Below are 19789 nucleotides of genomic sequence, written 5' to 3'. Positions count from 1 at the left end.
AGTAGGTTACTATTTGCTTATTTGCTGATGTGCCAGAATGTATACGTGCTGGTGAATCCTGATCATCTCTAGTTCAACTACAAAACGAGAACAGTTACTTTCAGACATTTTGTATCTGTACCTAGTTTAATTCCTTCTCCATTGTCGAGAGAGAGTGCAATGACCTAAAACACACTTAAAGCCCAGAAGTTAACAGCATTGAGGACAGTGACCCGTTACTAGCAGAGATGGAAGCTCTTACCAGAAATCTACTTAACGGAATACTGCAGCATTTTTTTTTTATCTTAACCTCAATCCAGGATCTCTGTCATATATGTTCAATTACTATAGAAAAGAAAGTTGGAGAAACTTCGAAGAGACGTGACAAAAACAAAATTGTGATGGTTGGATGACTTGATCATCACTATGGGAAGAAGAGGCAGGGTGCTCTGAGCAATGTTCTCTGAGCAATGTTCTGCTGGGAAACCTTGGGTTCTGCCATTTTTAAACATACCACCTACCTAAACCTTCTACAGACCATGGCAATTGTATTTCTTAATGGCAGTGGGCTCTTTCTGACGGATAATGCACATTGCAACAATACTAAAATGATTCAGGAATGCTTCGATGGACATAAAGAGATCAAGGTGTTGACTTGGCCTCTAAATTCTCCAGATCTCAGTCTGATCAAGCATTTGTTGGATGCGCTGGAAAAAACAAGCAGCTTGCGTCCTAATGCCGGATACCACAGCACACCTTTAAACATCTTGTGTGGTGCACTGTGCAGAAAAGAAAGGATCTAACACTCACTCATCTTCTATACTGCTTTATCCTGTATTCAGAGTCGCGGGGACCTGGAGCCTATACCAGAAGACTTAGGGCACGAGGCAGGGTACACCCTGGACAGGGTGCCAATTAATCACAGGGCACACACATATACACACCATTCACACACTACGGGCAATTTGGGAGCGCCAACTAGCCTAACCTGCATATCTTTGGACTGTGGGAGGAAACCGGAGTACCCGGTGGAAACCCACCAAGCACGGGGAGAACATGCAAACTCCATGCACACAGAGACAGGAATCGAGCCTGGCCGGGATTTGAACCCGGACCCTGGAGGTGCAAGGCGAAGATACAGAAGATACAGAAAAGCCATAAGCACTAAAGCAGATTTGAAACACTCTCCAGCAGTGTTGCATGCTCTGCCAGCGGATATTACTCATGGCCCACTGTTCCTCTGAATCCATCAGCCAGACACACATTACACACAACATGGTCAGACAAAATAGAACATACAATGATTAAACATGAATAGTGACTCAGGCATAAACCCAGCACCCTCTGCTCTTTTACTACTAAAGCTTGTCAAGATTTCCTTAATGTTGGCCATGTCTCCATTCTTTGGTCATGATGTCACCACAGTGATATCGAAACAATAGCACAGTGAAATAATGTAATGGATAGAAAAAGCAATAAATAAACCGATATTTGCTGCTCACAGGATGCAGAGTCTGTCTAATGATTACCACATAGCGGTTATTATGCATTAATATCCACTGACAGGGTGTCACAAGGCAAGAGTTCAGAGCTATTCAAAGTTGCCAACTCATCAAGAAGTAGTTTACCAGCAATACATACAAACACTGTGATCCTTACTTATAGTGAAACCCTATCACAGCTGTAAGTCATCGTCAGCCTAATCATCAACATCACCGTGCACTTCCTGGCAGCCACAGTCCACAGGCATTAGCAGGAAACTGCCCAAACACTAAGGTATCCACATGTATTATTCATTTTTAAGACAGGCCGGAGACCTATTAGATGTCTTTTTCAAATTCCAACAGCTGTTAATGAAATATCCACTTCGATAAAAAACCTCTCTATATTGAGACTATAAATGTAAGAAAAAGCTCATTTGGTACACCAACCTGACCCTTTCCTGTAAACATTATTCATCTATCCATACGGCTATACTGTACACTCCTATAAATGCATACACTGCTAGAAACAAGGTTCCATCTAGCACCACAAAGTCTACCAGGATGTGGTCTGGGAACCTGTAGTCTTTGGGAAACCGATGAACTGTATTGAGATTTTGCATGTGAGAAAAATATAATATAAAAGCTGAAACTGGTAAGAGTCCAACCAACTCTTGGAGGAATCCATCCCTATTTTAAGAGGGAGATGGCTTATCGAATTTATCCAAGCTGTGCTGAAGGACATCAGCTGCAATCGTGAGACAAACCCACTACACTAAGACAAACAAGTCATCTTAATGCCACTCCGTCCAGTATTTGGAGGACATTGCTGAGGTGGGCAGAATGAAAACTACCTAATTTACCAACCTAATTATTTCACAGCAATACCTTTTCTCATCACATCTAGCTGTCTCTCCCGCTTTGCTTCTTTGCCATCATTACACTTCTTTTCAACGCCCCCTACTTTGAACCCGAGCCTTTATCTGAGGCCCTGCTACCTCATGTGCTTTCTCCTCGCCTTTTTTCCCATTTTTTTCACTTGATTGCACTCCAGTGTCCCCCACCACACACACACACACACACACATACATCTGCTCTGTCTATTTCAAGTTCAAATTAAAATTCTAATGCTCACTCTCTCTGTATTTCCCTGTTTGTTTTGGGCCTTTCTTGCCTTTTTTACTTCTCACTGTGCTTTCTTTTTCTCCATAGCCTTGGAAACTAAAGGACTGGGAGAGTTTATGTGTCCCCATGGCAACAGGGGAGGACAGGGAGTTTGGCTGAGGCTCCTCTGAGTTGTGTTAAAGAAGAATAAATAAATAAATAAATAAAAAAAATAAAAATAAAAAATAAAATATATATATATATATATATATATATATATATATATATATATATATATATATATTTATATATATATATACTTCTTTAAAAGAATATGGAAGCACGACTGAGGTTTACAAAACTGCAACTGAATGAAGCTCGGCTTCAAGTCCATTGGACAGATGAGAAATTGTTTGGCCTTAATGTTCATGCAGGTTGCAGGTTGTCCAAAAACCTCAATGAACCGAAGCAATGTTTTCAAAAATAATGGGCCTAAATACTTCCAAAGCGAAAGTCATACAGGAAACGATGACATCAAGTTGTTGCTACTAAAGGTGGATCTACAAGCTATTGAATTATTAGGGATACTTCATATTACCCACATGTTTTTGTTTGTTTTGTTATAATAAATAAATAATGGTATGGTAAAAAAGGATATACATTATTATTATTCTGAAGTTGTTACAGATGATATTTATTATGTTTTCTTTATACAAAAGCACATATAATTAATCAAGGGGGTACTAACTTTTGAACACAGAAATATCTGTGTGTGTGAGACTGTCATGAATGAGATGCCAATTAGTATGCTTCCTATTTGGCCTAGTCATTAATTTTCCCACTCTGTGACAACTTAATTAATAACATACAGTATAAATCCTATTTCTGGTCATACCATTGCATTTCCATGTGTAATGAAAAATAATGACAGCATGCCAGAAGCTTCGATACTCTCTGGATTTGGGGGATTTCCATCATTATGAGCTCAGAAAGAAAATAAAAGTCTACTAGTGATAATACACTAGAGATCAAACTAAAAGAACGCACACCTTAGCAGACAAAGTGCGATTTACAAACTAAATACAGTTGCAAGGTGAAAAGCATTTTCAGCACGGAGCCAATATGAGCAAATCTGTTTTCATTTGTAAACTGTGACTGAATCCATTTCTCACTTTTTTTTTGGTACTTAATCACCAGGCTCAGTGCTACATAAACTTGCTCTCCTTCCTATTCTCCGCCTTCTTGCGGTTGCTCACAGTCCATTTCTTTGTCTCATTCTTGGCTAGTCTGCATTCAACACAACAGACTTAATCAGCAGTAATGAAATAGACTGGAATAGCAATATAACTAAGACAGAGGGGGGACAGAGTCCGATATTAGATTAGCTTCCCCTCTTTTCTTTTCAAGTGCACAACCTCTGAGTCACTACTAAAGTGCCAAATTCTTACACGCAGTAGCATTATGTGACACCCTTCAAAAACAAAAAAACTGTTCGCATATAAAAAAAATTGCATATACTGTCCCAGACACTGGATAGACGACTGTACTACTCTTCTCTATTAAGCCACAACACTTGTAAGTAACATGCATGGCTCTGACAAAATTCCCATTCGCAAAAAAAATTACACGTTTATAGACTCTATTTATTCGTGTGCTTAATCTAATAAGTTTTTAACTTATATCATAGTTAGATACAGCTTACACTTACTTAGTAAAAAGTGGGATTTGCTCCAAGTAATTTAATCCACATAAACAGATGTTGTTACATCATCTGTGATATGATGACAGGAGTTAAAGGAAGATTCATTGTGTCTCCGTGTCAGTGCTCTTTAAACATCTGGTACAGCTGTAACCTTTTATACATTTTCTGTTTAACTGTTTATAGCTGCTACAGTATAGTGTAATTGATAACTAATTTGTTTTTGCAGACAAAGTGTAATATAGCCTTTATTTACTTTTTTTATTATTATTATTTTGGGGGGATTTTTTCCAGATTTTCTCCCTAATTTAGTCGTGTCCAGTTCTTTCCTGTCACTCGAGACGCTCCCACAATAAGGCTACTACTACCACTCAGTCGGGAGCGCCGAAAACTATCATGTGTTTCCTCCGAACCACGTGATGTCAGCCGACCGCATCTTTTCAAACTGCTCGCTCACACACTGTTGGGGGCGGTGTAACACACTCAGAGGACAGCGCTCACAGACGCCCCTGTAATTAATGTGGGGGCACTAAGTACCTCTCATCCCTCCCCTCTGAGAGAGCTCGGCCAATCAGCTCTCTCTAGACCTTCAGGTGCGAGAGGTTACAGCACCACCCGGGAATCGAACCAGCGATCTCTGAAAGATAGGGCGAGCACTTTATCACTGCGATGGCCACTCGGAGGCCATAGCCTTTTGATTCGATGAATAAAACACTGGGAAATGCTTTTATAGGGGGAAAAGTTTAATTCCTTCCTATCAAGTCCCACATTATATTTCATGGGTCATATTTAGTGTGCAATAATGTCATAATGTCATAATGTCATATTTAGTGTATTGATTTCATCAAAAGTTAGTGTGCAATATGGTACTTACTGTTTTAGGACTCTTTTATTTTATTTCATTCTATTTTATTCTATCTATCTATCTATTTAATTTATCACTATAATTTATTTATTTATTACTTTTCCTTTCTACTGGATAACAGCTGTGAGCAACTGTAACCAAAGTCAAACCGCTTTGCTGTTTTCTCTTTTCTCTAATTCCTCCTAAACATATGATCTGAAGTACTAAGTGCTTACGAGCTCTTGCTATAACTCATTTGGATTCTATTCCTGTGAACAACCTTAAATCGGTCTCTCAGACATCCCCATAATGTGTGCTTAATAACAGATGCGGAGACAGATGGATTTCCTACCTGCCACTCGCACCACAGCTCTCTCCGCAGGGTCCAGCACCGAGTCCTGGCTCTTCCGCTTGCGCCTCTCGTGTTTGGACAAATTCCATGGCAGAGTGTCTCCTTTTGGCCCGGTGGTGCTGTGCGGGCACGGGGACAGGGATCCCCCCGAATGCTCGCTACGAAACGAACGTTCGCTCACACACGAGCGCTCACTCAGACACTCCTCGTCAGAAGAGGACATATTGCCGTGGGGCTGCAAGAAAGAAAGCATGGGGAGTGGGTTGGTTAGTGAGAAGTAGACATACAGTAAATGAAGAGGACATGTTTAAACAGCACAACAAAGTTATTTGTATAGTTATTAAATTAGCTGCACATTTCTTATATTGAGAATAACAGAGACGATAATGTGCAGGAGACTCAAGAATGATGATGGAGAGAAAAGAGAGAGAGAGAGATCGATCATCCTCATTACTAAACTATTAATATAAGCTTAAGTCCAGATCAATACAGGACATTCTGCTGAAGGCCCAGAGGACCGATCTTTCTCCCTCTGTGATCAGATTGAAGGAATGAGGCCTGTGGGAGCAAGATTAGACACCTGTCTGTCTCCAAGCTTCACGAAAACTCAAAGATCAATACTGCTGACCTAAGCGAGAGGTAGCTGCACATGTCACCTTTAATAAAAACATCCAACAACATATGACAAAAACCCTTACGGCCCACAGTTCTTCTAAATCTTTCACGAGTTAACTTTGTGTCCTGGATTGACCACATCTGTACTGTAAGTGTATACAAGTCTTAGCTGTGTGGTAAGTACAGCCTAAATGGAACAGAATGGATTTTTTTTTTCTAGATCAATGAGCAGTATCCATGTCCAATAGATGTGCATGTCTGTGTCTGTTACATTTTTTTTTTCCTGCAAAGAGTTTAAAGAGATTCTTAAAGAGGCCAAAGTGCGATTAACATTCCGGCCTTTGTTGCCATGTTTTCCTTCTGTGGCAGCCAGCACTTATAAATAGCCGTGGTTCGAAACCACATGGTCTCATTATGCTTGTGTGGCACAATGTAAAGAAGAAAAAAAGGCAGGTTTTTTTTTTTGTAAATGTGTAAAAACACATTCAACTGAATCCATTCAATCTTACCATACACTGCAGGAGTCCTGTGTGCTGACACGGAATTGGCACAGCATTTACAAATACACTTATGGAAAAACGCATGCCTCAGCATCATGCTTCACTCCCTGGCAAGGAAGAGAAATTATGGACCAGATCAGACCATGAACTAAAACCTACACTTCTACCCTGCTTAGGCAAGAAGGCCTCTTTAAAAGTATGTAGCTTTTACTACAGAGGGAATGGCATGAACTGAATACACTGACCAACGGACACACATTCCTCAGTGTACTGCACTTATCAGTGTTCTCCATTTATTGTTGACCAAATGAATAGAGTTTATATCTTCCTACAATGGAGATGCCTATTTAAAACAGTGGACGTCATCCAGGATTAGAATATGAAAAGGGTTCTTAGAAGAACATAAAATTAATGATCTGGGGCTATCCACAATGTGTCAGCCTCCCCATTTATCTCATCCATCAATCCTAAATAACCACCATAACACTGCCACCAAAGTGGAAATATTTAACTTGAGGAGTATTCTTAAAAAAGGGGTCAGACTGACAGGGAAATAACATGGTAGTCTATGCAGCAGGAGATCTGTCTAAATACCGCAGTGTTCCCTCTGTGTCACTGCCGGGTTTAGGAACAGCCCACCAACCCAAAAACATCTGTTCGAATGCAGCCCTGTGGTCAGAAAATCTCATTAATAAATGATTAAAGAACATAAACTATACATAGAAAAATATTAACCATCTCTTCCAAGTTGAATCCTCTAACATGGACCAACAAGTATACGTAGAAAAGTTTACAGTATGTGGTGTTTATACCACTACATACTAGGAGAACCTAATAAATTGGCGGTACAGTAAGTACAATCAAGAAAATGATATTTCAGCAAAAAAATGAAGAGATGTTTGATGTGCTGAGTATCACATGGATCTCTCGTCCATGGATCAGATCCATTTTGACATTCTGCTGATGTGTTTTATGCCATGATTGTAAGTGAAGCTAATGAACACAAGATGGATCTTGATGATGATCAGGGAACATAAACGGTCTTACTGCAGACAGTACTGTTTGAAATAACAGCACCAAAACTGTACTATTCCATGATACTGACATGGTACCACCAATGGTGCATCATTTGTGCATTAAGTATTTGTCTTTTACTTGGTAAGGTACAGATAATAAACCTTAATTAACTTACACACTGCCTGGCCAGTTTTGATTACAGAACACAATGTGGCAGCCAGTGTGAAAATGATTTAGACCCACTCATTCACAATTCGAATCATAAAATCCATCAGGGAAGAAAACACCATTGATGTGATACCCTCACATTGATGTGACTTCATTTATTTGTCAGATAACATTGCTGAGCCTAGACCTGACCAACTGAAGCAAACCTAGATAATAACACTTCCTCCAGGGACTTGTACAGTGGGCACTATGCATGATGGATGCATCACTTCCCTTCTTACCCTGACGCATCCATCACTCTGGAATATGGTTAATTTGGACTTGACCACACAACCTTTTAAATTGCTCCAATCCAATCATTATGCTCCCTAAGAAATTGAAGTCGTTTTTTTTGGGGATCAGTCTCATAACTGGTTTTCTTATGGCTACACAGCTGTTTAGTCTCATCACATTGTGAGTATATGGAAATGCGTGCTCCAGGATTAAAGTTAGGGTTTCTCTATTAAACATAGCAATGTGTTGAAGGGTTCTTAAGCCAGTTCCAGTCATTTCAAATCTCCCTAGTTATTTTCCTTACTTGATGTTGCCCAATAATGTGACATTTCTAAAATGATAACTTTTTTTCTGGGGAGGGGGGGGGGGGGCAAGCAGTGTTTTTATTAAGTGGTCCTGACCTCCATTGATGTAATATTTAGAATGCGTCCTTGAGGTTCAAAACAGAAAAGAGTTTACACCTATCATCAGATGATGCCACGGCCATCTGTCGAAGCCAAAAGAACTAAACTGACTGACCTCTCTGGGTGCATACATGCTCTCTGATCAGTAACAAAGAACCGTGGACATCTTTCAGTTCAGGTATGTGAAAGAGGGTAGCTTGTGCAGCATCAGCATCAGCATAAAACCACGCAGGTCACTGGATTCATGTGTCTCGGGAAGCATAAAGCATGTATTAGTGTTGTATATTATGGAGAGCTATATTTGAAGATATACTACATTCCAATTTTTAAGTGAAAGATACAGTACATATTAGAGATACATGTAGCATTGATGATATGACATACCATGAGTGACAGGGAAACGTTTTGTTTGATACTGTAGCACGGATACAGCGAGGATGTCTAAATCAAGAGATCCTCAGAGATCTGACATGAGTTTAGTTAAAAATCAATTTGTACATTTCTAGTAAATGTGCTATATAGGTTAGAAGGCCAGGCAGCGCTGTGGCTTGATGGTTAGCACTGTCGCCTTGAATCTCTAGGGTCCGGATTCGATTCCCACCTTGGAACCAAAGACCAAAGACATGCTAACCGGTGTTCCCAAATTGCCCGTAGTGTGTGAATAAGCGTGTATGGATTGGCACCCCATCCAGGGTGTACCCTGCCCTGTGCCCTAAGTCTCCTGGGATGGCCTCCAGGCTCCCCGCGACCCCGTATACTAGGTAAAGCGGTATAGACGATGTGTGAATGAGAGGTTATAAGTCGGTGGATTGTTTAGGACATGAAGCGTCCTGCTTAACATGGAAACCTGAAACTCCTTCCATAAAAAACTCATCTTGTACTGTATGATTTGACTTTCAGATCTCTAGGGTGTGTTCAGGAGTGTGATTAAAACCCTAGAATGTACTGAAAAACGGGCTGTTTTTTATTTTAGGGGTCTGAAATGTGTCGGTATCTCTCTGGCCCATGGGAATCAATAAAAAGCCTCTTTATGAAGGAGGGGTTGTCGTACTCACTGGTTGTGTGCTGCTACAAAGAATCAAAGTCAAAGCTTATTTATAAACAAAAAAAAAACATCAAAGAGAAAGAAAGGTTTCGCAATGTACAATGTAACGTAAAATCTGGGATTGGCTCATGATGGGAAGCCTTTTGTCCATCCATCCAGCACACACACACACACACACACTATACCTCATGATGATGATGATGATGATGGTGGTGTCTGAGATCACAGTGCTGGTGCGCCACCAAAAAAAAAAAATCCTCCCTAATGAAATAGCAGCCCTTAATAAGATCAACTGATTTTCGATCCCATGAATTTAATAGTAATTGACTAGAGCGCTGTGAATGAGCATGAGAAGCCATCACAGGAGCAGAAGCAGACAGTTTAGGTTTGTAAAGCGCCTTACCGGAGATGGTCGGAGTCCCCGAGCCCCGGACTGAGCCACGCGGGCAGGGATGCGAGGAGATCCCGGCGAAGCTTTAAAGCGATCCGCTGTGGACGGCTGGGGAGGCGATGATCACAGCGAGCCGGGTAACGGGAGAGCAGGACTAGACTGGCCGACTGCTCCGGTAATGGCTGTCTCTTCCCCTCCTTTCATATCCCTCCTTCTCTCCCGCTCTCACTCCTTCTCTCCCCCTCCTCCTCCTCCTCCTCTTCCTCATACTCTCTCTCTCTCTCTCTCTCTCTTTTCTACTCCTGCTCCTCCTCTCCACCCCCCCTCCACCTCCACCACCACTATCACTATCACATTCCCCAATCTCCATCCACACACCTTAATGAGCTCATGACTGAATCAGAAATTACTAAAAAAAACAAAAAAAAAACAGTTATGTTTCAACAGTATACTGTAGTATTCAATGATGCATGTGATATTTGGCCTAGGAGTACATATACTGTACACAGAGCACTCTGAACACATAAGGTTAAGTGCCATGCTGTTGTAAACCCTAATGCTCATTAAAGTCATTAAACATACCGAGTACTGTTACAGTTGTCCTCGATTGCTAAGACACATTCCTGGAAAGCTGCTTTTCTTTTTCCCCTAAACTGTGAACACAAAACCCAATTTTCAAGCTACGTTCATAAAACCTCTGACTCTTCTTGTAAAACCAAACTTTCACCCCAAAACAGTTCAATCTGTGCTCAAAACTGAACTATGCTGTCGAATCATGCATAAATTAGATACTCTACTGAGTAGTCACTAAACACTACATAGAAAAAAGGAAAACACAATGACATGAAGGACATAAGGCGGTAGAAATTTTTTTTTTATTTAGGGTAAATGCATGTTGCAAAACCAAAAAAATACCAGGCCATTTTTAACATTTGTACATAGAAAAAGGAATTTGCAAGAAAACAGAAATTCTGTGCATTTACAATACATGTAGCACATGTATTGTAAAAATGTAAAAATAAAGCACAAAAATATACAAATGAAGTGCATTACTCCACCACAGCATCATTTCTCCGTACTGGGTCAGGCCACAGGACTTCATCTACTGGGGAAAAAACCCTGGCATGAGGATGGGTTCCCTGTTGAGTCTAGTTCCTCTCAGAGTTTCCTTCACGGCTTGCTCATCAGGGACAATCTGACCATTTTGATTTATACACATTCACATTATATACAAACTTTAAAAATTCTTTTGATTGTGTAAAGCTGCTTTGCGACAATGACAATAGTTAAAAGTGCCATACAAATAAAATTGAATTGAATTGAATGTTCTCTCTGTGCTTGGTGGGTTAGTCCGGTTTCCTCCCACAGTCCAAAGACATGTAGCTTAGGCTACTTGGTGTTCCCAAATTGCTTGTAATGTGCAAATGAGTGTGTGAGTGTGTGTGCCCTGCAATGGATTGGCACCCTGTTCAGGGTGTACCCCTCCTCATGCCCTAAGTCTCCTGGGATAGATTCCAATGGGATAGGTAAAGTGAGCGATAAAAATAATAATAATAAATTTTATTGATAGAGGTGCCTTGTAGTCACCCAAGGTCACCATCTAATTCAAAAAAGAGACAAATGAACTTTACCTTTAAAACCACAACCATGACTATCACATTCCCCAATCTCCATCCACACACCTTAATGAGCTGATGACGGAATCAGGAATCACTAAAAACAGAGTTCATACAATATTGACAAAGTACACAATAATGCATGAGTTAGACAGTGCTGCATGGGATTTTTGTCTAGGACTACATATACACAAAGTGTTTACAGGTTTGTCTATACATGATATACTCATACTCATATGTGCATGGGGAGAAGACGCAAACTCCATGCACACAGACCCAAGATGGGAATTCAACCCATATCCTGGAGTCATCACCTAAAACATTTAAAATCACATGAAGATTTGAGGGCTGCCCTACATCATGTGGAATAATAAAAGGGTCTTTAGACGTGATTTGAATGTGGTTGGAGCGTATAATGTATATTACAGATGTTTTCAGGAAGAACATTTCAGAGACGAGCAGCAGTGCTACTAAAGTCTCTAGAGCCCATGATGGTCAGGAGGCCAGGGGGTGTGAACATCAGCGTCTGATCTCACTAATGCTCCTGTGGTTGAATAAGCACAAATCCCTAAAGCTATGCTACAAAATCTAGTGTAAAGCCTTTTCACATGAGTGGGGGTTTTGATAACAGAAAAAGGGAATAAATCAAAAAAGGTGATCAAAAAGGATATGTGAGTATGATGGTCAGGTGTACACAAATGTATGCCATATAATTCACTACTGTAGCCAATGTATTTGTTGATGATGTAATGATGTAATCCGATACAGACAACTTAGTGAATGAACCAACTCTCTGCAATGAACTGGTGCTAGATTCAAAAGTCGACATTTTTTTTTTGTTCCTGGGGGGCCAGGGGTTTACATCCACACATCCCTGTATGGATTTCTGTGTGAGTAAGTGGTAGTCAGAGCTACTGAAGTGTGACTAAAAGCGCAGGAATTTAGCTCGGCACCACAAGATTAACTCAACCAAACACTGTCGGTCTAATCAAACTAAACTTCCAGTATGACTATGACTTTGCAGATGAGAGCCTGCATGAGAAACATCATATTATATCTCCTTATAAATGATGCTAAGCATGTGAATGTAGTTTTGTAGTTTATTGCGCTAGGTTGTATATACAGTGCATCTTAAAATATTAGAATATCATGGGGGGGGGGGTAATTAAATTCACAAAGTGTACAATTTAATTCACAAAGTGAAACTTTGTGTATATTCAAGATTCATTGCAGTTAAAAGTAAAATATTTAAAGCCTTTTTTGTTTTTTATTTAAAAGATTACAATTTATAGCTCATTAAATTATTAAGATCAATCAAATGTAATGTTTACTAATATTTACTAAGATCAATTCAAAAAAGGATTTACAATACAGAAACAACTGCAAACTATGGTCAGGTGATCTGGTTGGCCAAGTGCAGGAACATCATGTTCAGCAAACCAGTTAGTGGTAGTTTTGGCACCGTGGGCAGTCTGGCTGGACATTATGCATATAAAAAATTTATATAGAAATCTCTCCTTCATGTGCTCTAATGCAATCTACATTTCTAAAAAAGTTAAGACATTTAACCTGTAAGGTTTTACAGATGTTCATTTAGAATTGTGCAGCCTTATGTTATTTCAATTCTGTCCACTAAAATATATCACAGTGTGCTATTTCAGTATTTTATTAAAGACGGTTAATAAGGCAAACAGCATTTGATGTGACTTGCCTTTCTTTTTGACTTTACATGCACAAATACAATATGTATATTTACTGTAAATATTTTTTAATTTATAAATAACTAAAGACCAAAGAGGTCTTTTTAGTTTCCGAGGTTACCATTTGAGTTAACTTACACACACACACACACACACACACACACACACACACACACACACAAACACACACTATGTATAAGAAAGAATGCTTTTAAAAAGATTTATTAAAAAAAATTGAATGCAAAGTAAGCAAACAGAAGAAAAATCTAAATCTTTTTTGTAGTATCAGAGTCAGGGGTATGATTACCTAATTATACCAAGCATGTGATAATGATCATTAAGTTCATATGTAGGTTGAAACACAGCCATTAACTAAAACAAAAACAGCTTCCTTACTAGTTTGGGGCTGCATTGCTGCATAGAGTTGGAGATTTAGTCTGGATTAATATTATCGCCAATGCTGAGAAATACAGGCAGATACTTATCTATCATGGCGTCACAGTAGCTTAGTGGTTAGCACTGTGGCATTGCACCTGCAATGGGATTCCTGTCTGGGTTTGATTTCCGCCTCTTTGTCCATGGAGTTTGCATGTTCTCCCCGTGCTTGGTGGGTTTCCTCTGGGTACTCCAGTTTCTTCCGAAAGTACAAAAACATGCAGGTTAGGCTAACTGGAGTTTCCAAATATGTATGTATGTGTGCCCAGCGATGGATTGGCGCCCTGTCCAGGGTGTACCCGGCCTCATGCCCTAAGTCTCCTAGGATAGGCTCCAGGCCCCCCGTGACCCTGTAAACACGATAAAGCGGTATATATAATGATGAGACTTATCCATCATGCAAAACCATCAGTGAGCGTCAGATTGGCCCCATATTTATTCTGCAGCAGGACAACAACTTCTTAAAGAACTAAAGGAAAAGAGGGGGTACTCAATGTAATGGTTTGGCCCTACATTTTAACATCATCATGTATGTCTGGGATTAATCGAAGAGACAGTATTTAAGGCAGCCTACAGAAGATCTTGGGTTAGTTCTCCAAGATGTTTGGAAAAACCTACCTGTGTTCAAGTGTACCTAGAGGAATTGACGCTCCTTTGGTCACACCAAATACTCATTTGAATTTTATTAATTTTTTTTTATTTTGTTCATTGATAATATAACTTTGTCTGCCTAAAACTCTTACGCAATACTGGAGGCACCTTTCTCTTTGGTAACAAGTACAATGTCCTCGCAAAGTCAAAATGGTCAGATTTTCTATACCAGTGGGGATATTTGGTTTCTACATATCAGATCCTCCTGTGCTGGAATATCTTCTTCAAATTACATCTGAAGGCTCCAGACTTTGAAGTCTTTATAAAAGGTTTTTTTTTGTTACATATTCTGTTTTACACATTATTGGGCTGATTGTATACACTGTAAATGTCTTATAAAATATATAAAAAGCAATTTCATACGTGTAATGGTATACACACTATGTACAAGTCATTGTAAAACATTTATGGTTTTCTACTGCCATCTAGTGAACTTAAACTATGTTACATAATAATTGCAGATCTTACAAACAGAAAAGGAGTCATTGGTCTATAACTGTATAAAAATCTTTTAATAGGACTAGCTGCTGAAAAAAAATAATAAAGTGGAGCTGAAAACTGTAATATGTATGAGGAGATTTATCACAGCTCTTCAACATTGTTGTATCTGATAGGACTGAAGTTCTTGACTTTACTTCTATAGTAACAGCTCAACCACAGGAAATTATATGATAAATACTCTAGAAAATCTAAGACTAATAATGCTAAATGAATGTTTATCAGACCTGAGGGTCAGAGAAAAATCTCCACACAGAAATCTTCCAGAGGATTGTGCTTTGTAAATGAAAAGCTGCAGTTTTTAGTCTGATGCAAGATAGATTAAAGAGAATGAGGCTGATAAGTAAATGACTCTTTATAGCAATTATAAGTGATACGGTTTAACCTGTTTCTATGCATCAAAAAGTAAGGAGATGCATGCCACCGATTAATTACTAAACATCGTAAGTACTGACAAATGACTGTGGTATATGTGAAATCAAACAGATGAAGACATTGTCAAGGGAAAATAATCCATGGCGGGGTCACTTATTATCTGATTCATTATTATCTTATCCTTATTATCTGCTGTTTACTGTAAATATTACAGTAAACAGCAGCAAATAAACGTTAGTATTCTTTATTAATTAGATGTTCGTATGATTAAGAAGCATTTACAAGTGTTGACAATTATCCAGTCCTTAAGTGTGTGCAAAAAAAAAAATCTATAACCAGACACAAAATAATGAATAGTATTTATTAAATTTTGAGTGGAACAGATAACAATATTGTTAGAATAATTATAATACACGAGAGTCAGCACACCAAGTGTCTAACAGCGAGCTGGACGAGGAGCTGAGAGCTCAGGGTTCAGGGCCGAGGTTCTTCATTGCCATTGTGATGTGCAGGAGGTGTGTACGAGCCTTCTTTAATCAGCTTTTCCTTCTGCTTCCGGATCTCATACAAGCGCTTGTTCTGTGTGAAGATACAGGAATGTTAAGAATGTAGGAAGAAAGTCCAAAAAGGTGACATTCAAAAACAACACAGGGTGAAATCATACATTCTTGTTAATTTAAAGAACTTCTGTTATATTTAACCTACAGCTTCATAACACATGATGTTATATAATTTCTATCTGTTATCACCCAAATGAGGATGGGTTCCCTGTTGAGTCTGGTTCCACTCAAGGTTTCTTCCTACTGCCATCTAAGAGAGTTTTTCCTTGCCACTGTCGCGGTCACCCTTGGCTTGCTCATCAGAGACATTTCATTCATCATTCATTCATTCATTTATTCATCTCATTTATATTTAGACACATTTCTCTCCCACATACCCACTTCCATAAATTGTCATTTTTGTAAAGCTGCTCTGAGACAATAACCATTGTTAAAAGCGCTATATAAATAAAATTGAATTGAATTGAATCTAAAATCAAATGTTGTGGATTTTACTGAACACTGGAAAGAATAATTATGCTTTAACTCTGTTCACTTTAGGATAAAGACATTTCCTTGCAATTTCATTAATAAAATTGTGTGTGTGATTATATAAGATGATTTAATGTTATTTACAGTGGGGGAAATAAGCATTTTATCCCCTACAGATTTTCTAAGTTTTTCCACTTTTAAAGAAATGAAGGGTCTATAATTTTTATGATAGGTTTATGGTAAACGATTAAGACAGAATATCAACCAAAAATCCAGAAAAAGCACATGATACAAATGTTATGAATTAAGTTGCATTTCAATGAGGGAAATAAGTATTTGATCCCCTACCAACCAACAATAATTCTGCCTCTCACAGACTGGTTATGTGCTCTTGTGGTACACATTAATTTAAGAAGGTGCTCCTAACAACAATGTGGTATGTGTATAAAAGCCACCTGTCCACAAAATCTCTATCTTCCATTCAAACCTCTCCACCATCGGTAAGACCAACGAGCTGTCAAAGCAAGTCAGGAACAAGATTTTAGACCTGCACAAAGAATGGGCTACAAGACTAGAAGCTTGGTGAGAAGGAGACAACTGCTGGAGCGATTATTTACAAATGAAAAAAATACAAGGTAACTATATGCAAGATTTCACCCCAGGACTACACGGGAGAAGCTTGTGAATGATCTCAAGGCAGTTGGGAGCACAATCACCAAACAAACCATTGGTAACACAACAAGGCTTCCCCTCCTCAAGAAGACACATGTACAGACCCGTCTCAGGTTTGCCAATGAACAGAGAAAGATTGGGATAGACTGCTGTGGTCAGATGAGACCAAAATTGAGCTCTTCGTCATCAACTCGACTTGCTGTTTTCAGGGGAAAGAAAAATGCTGACTATGACACAGTCCCTATAGTCAAGCACATAAGTAGAACTATTATGCTTTGGGGCTGTTTTTCTGCTAAAGATACAGATTAACTTTGCTGCGCTGAGGAGCCAATGGATAAGGCCATGTGTTGTAAAATTTTGAATGAGAACCTAAAGATGGGTTGTGGATGGGTCTTCCAGCATGAAAATTACCCCAAAGATACTGCCAAGGCCACTAGGGAGTGGCTTAAGAATAAGCACATTAAGGTCATGGAGTGGCCAGTCTTCATTCCTTAATCCAATAGAAAATTCACGGAGAGAGCTGTAACTTCGAGTTGCCAAGCAACAGGCAAGAAACCTTAAACATTTAGAAAAAATCTGTAAAGAATAGTGGATCGAAATGCCTCCCAAGATGTGTGCAAACCGTGTAAACAACTAGAAGAAACGTCCTTCCACTGTGCTTTGGTACGGTTTCTCTACCAAATACTTATTTCCCTCATTAAAAATGCTAATTAATTCATAACATTTGTATTATGTGCTTTTTCTGGATTTTTGGTTGATATTCCGTCTCAATCCTTTATCATAAACCTATGATAAAAATTAAAGACCCTTAATTTCTTTGTAAGTGGGCAAACTTAGAAAATAGTTCTAATAAAAATACCTATTTCTCCCACTGTACGTAACTGTACAGAAAGAAAATGCCAGGGTACTTTTATCCAGCTTTCAGAGACTGGATCATTACAGTAAAAAAAATCTAAATTATATCTCAGATAAAAGTTTATTGACTGCCTGAGCAACTGCCCTCACATTTCTAATAACAAATCATATTTGTCTCCCTGCTCAGTACGTGTTCAAATTGTTGTTCTGCAAACACACCTGTAAAAATCTATGCAGTATTAACAGACTGTGAAAAAACTTGTTTATATTATATGGACTAACCGTCTTTTGTCGGTGCATGCACTCATAGAAATCTTCAAACTCGAGCTTGCATTCTTTCTTAGCACGGGTGTAACCGATGCCATGGCCACACTCGATCCACTCTTTCTCAAAAGCGTGACAACGTGCGGCTCGCTTGTAAGGCTGCTCTCCACTCTGGGCCAGAATCCACTTGTCCAAATTGATTCCCAGCCTGGACTGAAGGTCAACAAACGGCATGGTTCTAGAAAATAAAAACATATAAGATGATCTCAGACACATCCAGGTTAACTGACATCTACACTGTATATTACACCGATCAGCAGTAACATTATGACTACCTGCCTAATATCGAGCAGACCTGCTGTTTTACCACCATAACAGTGATGCACAGTGTATTCTAACACATTATCACAACCAGCATTAACCTTTTCAGCAATTAGATCTACACTAGTCTTTGTTCCCCATGTGCATCAGTAAGCCATGGCCACACAAGACCATCCAAAACTGCAGCTCTTGTGGGATGTTCCCAGGCTGCAGGGGTCAGGACATACCAAAAGTGCTCCAAGGAAGTGAAACCAGTGAACTGCCGACAGAGTCATGGGTGGCCAAGGGTCGCTGATTCACATGGGGAGCGAAGGCTCGCTCATGTAGTGTTCGTCCAATAGAAGAACTACTATAGATCAAATTCAGGAAAAGGTTGATGCTGGTTCCAGTAGAAAGGTGTCAGAACACACTGTGCATTGCTGTGTGTTTGGCAAAGGGGGGGTCAATATTTGGTGGGTGGTCATAATGTTATGGCTGATCAGTGTGTATATGCATGTGGCACTCTGATCTATAGAATGAACATCTGATCAATGGCACAGATATTTATTGTGTACACAATGCCACCTGACAATTCGCACGAGATAACTACATAGCCTTCTACTACCTACCCTCGATCTACAGAGATGCGATGCAGCAGCGCTTTAGCCATTTACTCAGTCCAGCTCTCTCACCTCCTGCTTACACAAACCTGCTAATGTCTAAAGCTTAACTTACGTTGTCATGCTTCTACATTAAATAAACATATCGTTATTTCTTTTAAGTGTGCACGAGCTACAGAACACATTCCCGACTCTCGAGCCCTAAGATCTGTGATCTTAGCTAACAACCACACAGCAATGCTAGCTTATACAGCGTCCGATCGACTTTCCCAGCAGTAAACATGTTTACACAATGATATAATGCTCTGAAATATTTTTATTCTAATAATAACATTAATTCCATATAAAAAGAAACTTTTTTTAATTCTTAAAAGACAAAAAAAGTCACCGTACACTGCGGGTTCACTTTAACCTTTTCCAGACCCACCAGAGATCACGGACGACGTGCCGTAAACCAGCTCCGCAGATTCACAGTTTGCGACATTGCCGCAAAACATGACATCATGACATCATCGGAGCAGTGGTGGCGGAAGGACGGAAGATGGCGCTGTGGTGGTAATAATTAGTGGTGTGAAGTTTTACATGTATATTTACTGTATACTTTTACAACAACAACAACAACAACAACAACATATTATTATTATTATTATTATTATTATTATTATTATTATACTTTTAAAAGGTAATGTAACAGTACTAGCACATCTCCAGGGTTCAGGTTCGATTCCCGCCTCGGGGTCTGTATGCATGGAGTTTGCATGTTCTCCCTGTGCTTGGTGGGTTTCCTCTGGGTACTTTAGTTTCCTCAAACAGTCCAAAGACATGCAAATTATGCTAATTGCTGTTTCCAAATTGCCCATAGTGTGTGAATATATAATACGGGATAAATACGATGGTCAT

The 19789-nt window shown here is 39.3% G+C and overlaps 2 protein-coding genes across 5 annotated transcripts in view; both read right to left on the bottom strand.

The window, feature by feature from the left end:
• Nucleotides 1–5694, bottom strand: part of macf1a (microtubule actin crosslinking factor 1a) — a 189597-nt gene extending 183903 nt beyond the window's left edge. For all 4 annotated transcript variants that reach the window (XM_053491902.1, XM_053491909.1, XM_053491907.1 and 1 more), the window contains exon 1: nt 5460–5694. In XM_053491902.1, the coding sequence (XP_053347877.1) occupies nt 5460–5682 (223 nt within the window). In that variant the 5' untranslated portion in view covers nt 5683–5694. The remainder of the gene's footprint in view (nt 1–5459) is intronic.
• A 9800-nt stretch (nt 5695–15494) lies between these two features.
• On the bottom strand, nt 15495–19407 carry ndufs5 (NADH:ubiquinone oxidoreductase subunit S5). The gene is made up of 3 exons (XM_053492825.1): nt 19283–19407; nt 17988–18207; nt 15495–15726 (listed from the first exon to the last, which is right to left on the bottom strand). The coding sequence occupies exons 2-3, from the start codon at nt 18201–18203 to the stop codon at nt 15622–15624; spliced, it is 321 nt and encodes a 106-aa protein (XP_053348800.1). The 5' UTR covers nt 18204–18207; nt 19283–19407; the 3' UTR covers nt 15495–15621.
• Nucleotides 19408–19789: the final 382 nt, after the last annotated feature.

Source organism: Clarias gariepinus, chromosome 3 (assembly GCF_024256425.1).
Source record: "Clarias gariepinus isolate MV-2021 ecotype Netherlands chromosome 3, CGAR_prim_01v2, whole genome shotgun sequence".
NCBI classification, from domain to species: Eukaryota; Metazoa; Chordata; class Actinopteri; order Siluriformes; family Clariidae; genus Clarias; species Clarias gariepinus.
Note: the sequence above shows the minus strand (reverse complement) of the source record. Positions and strands in the feature narration are given on the sequence as shown.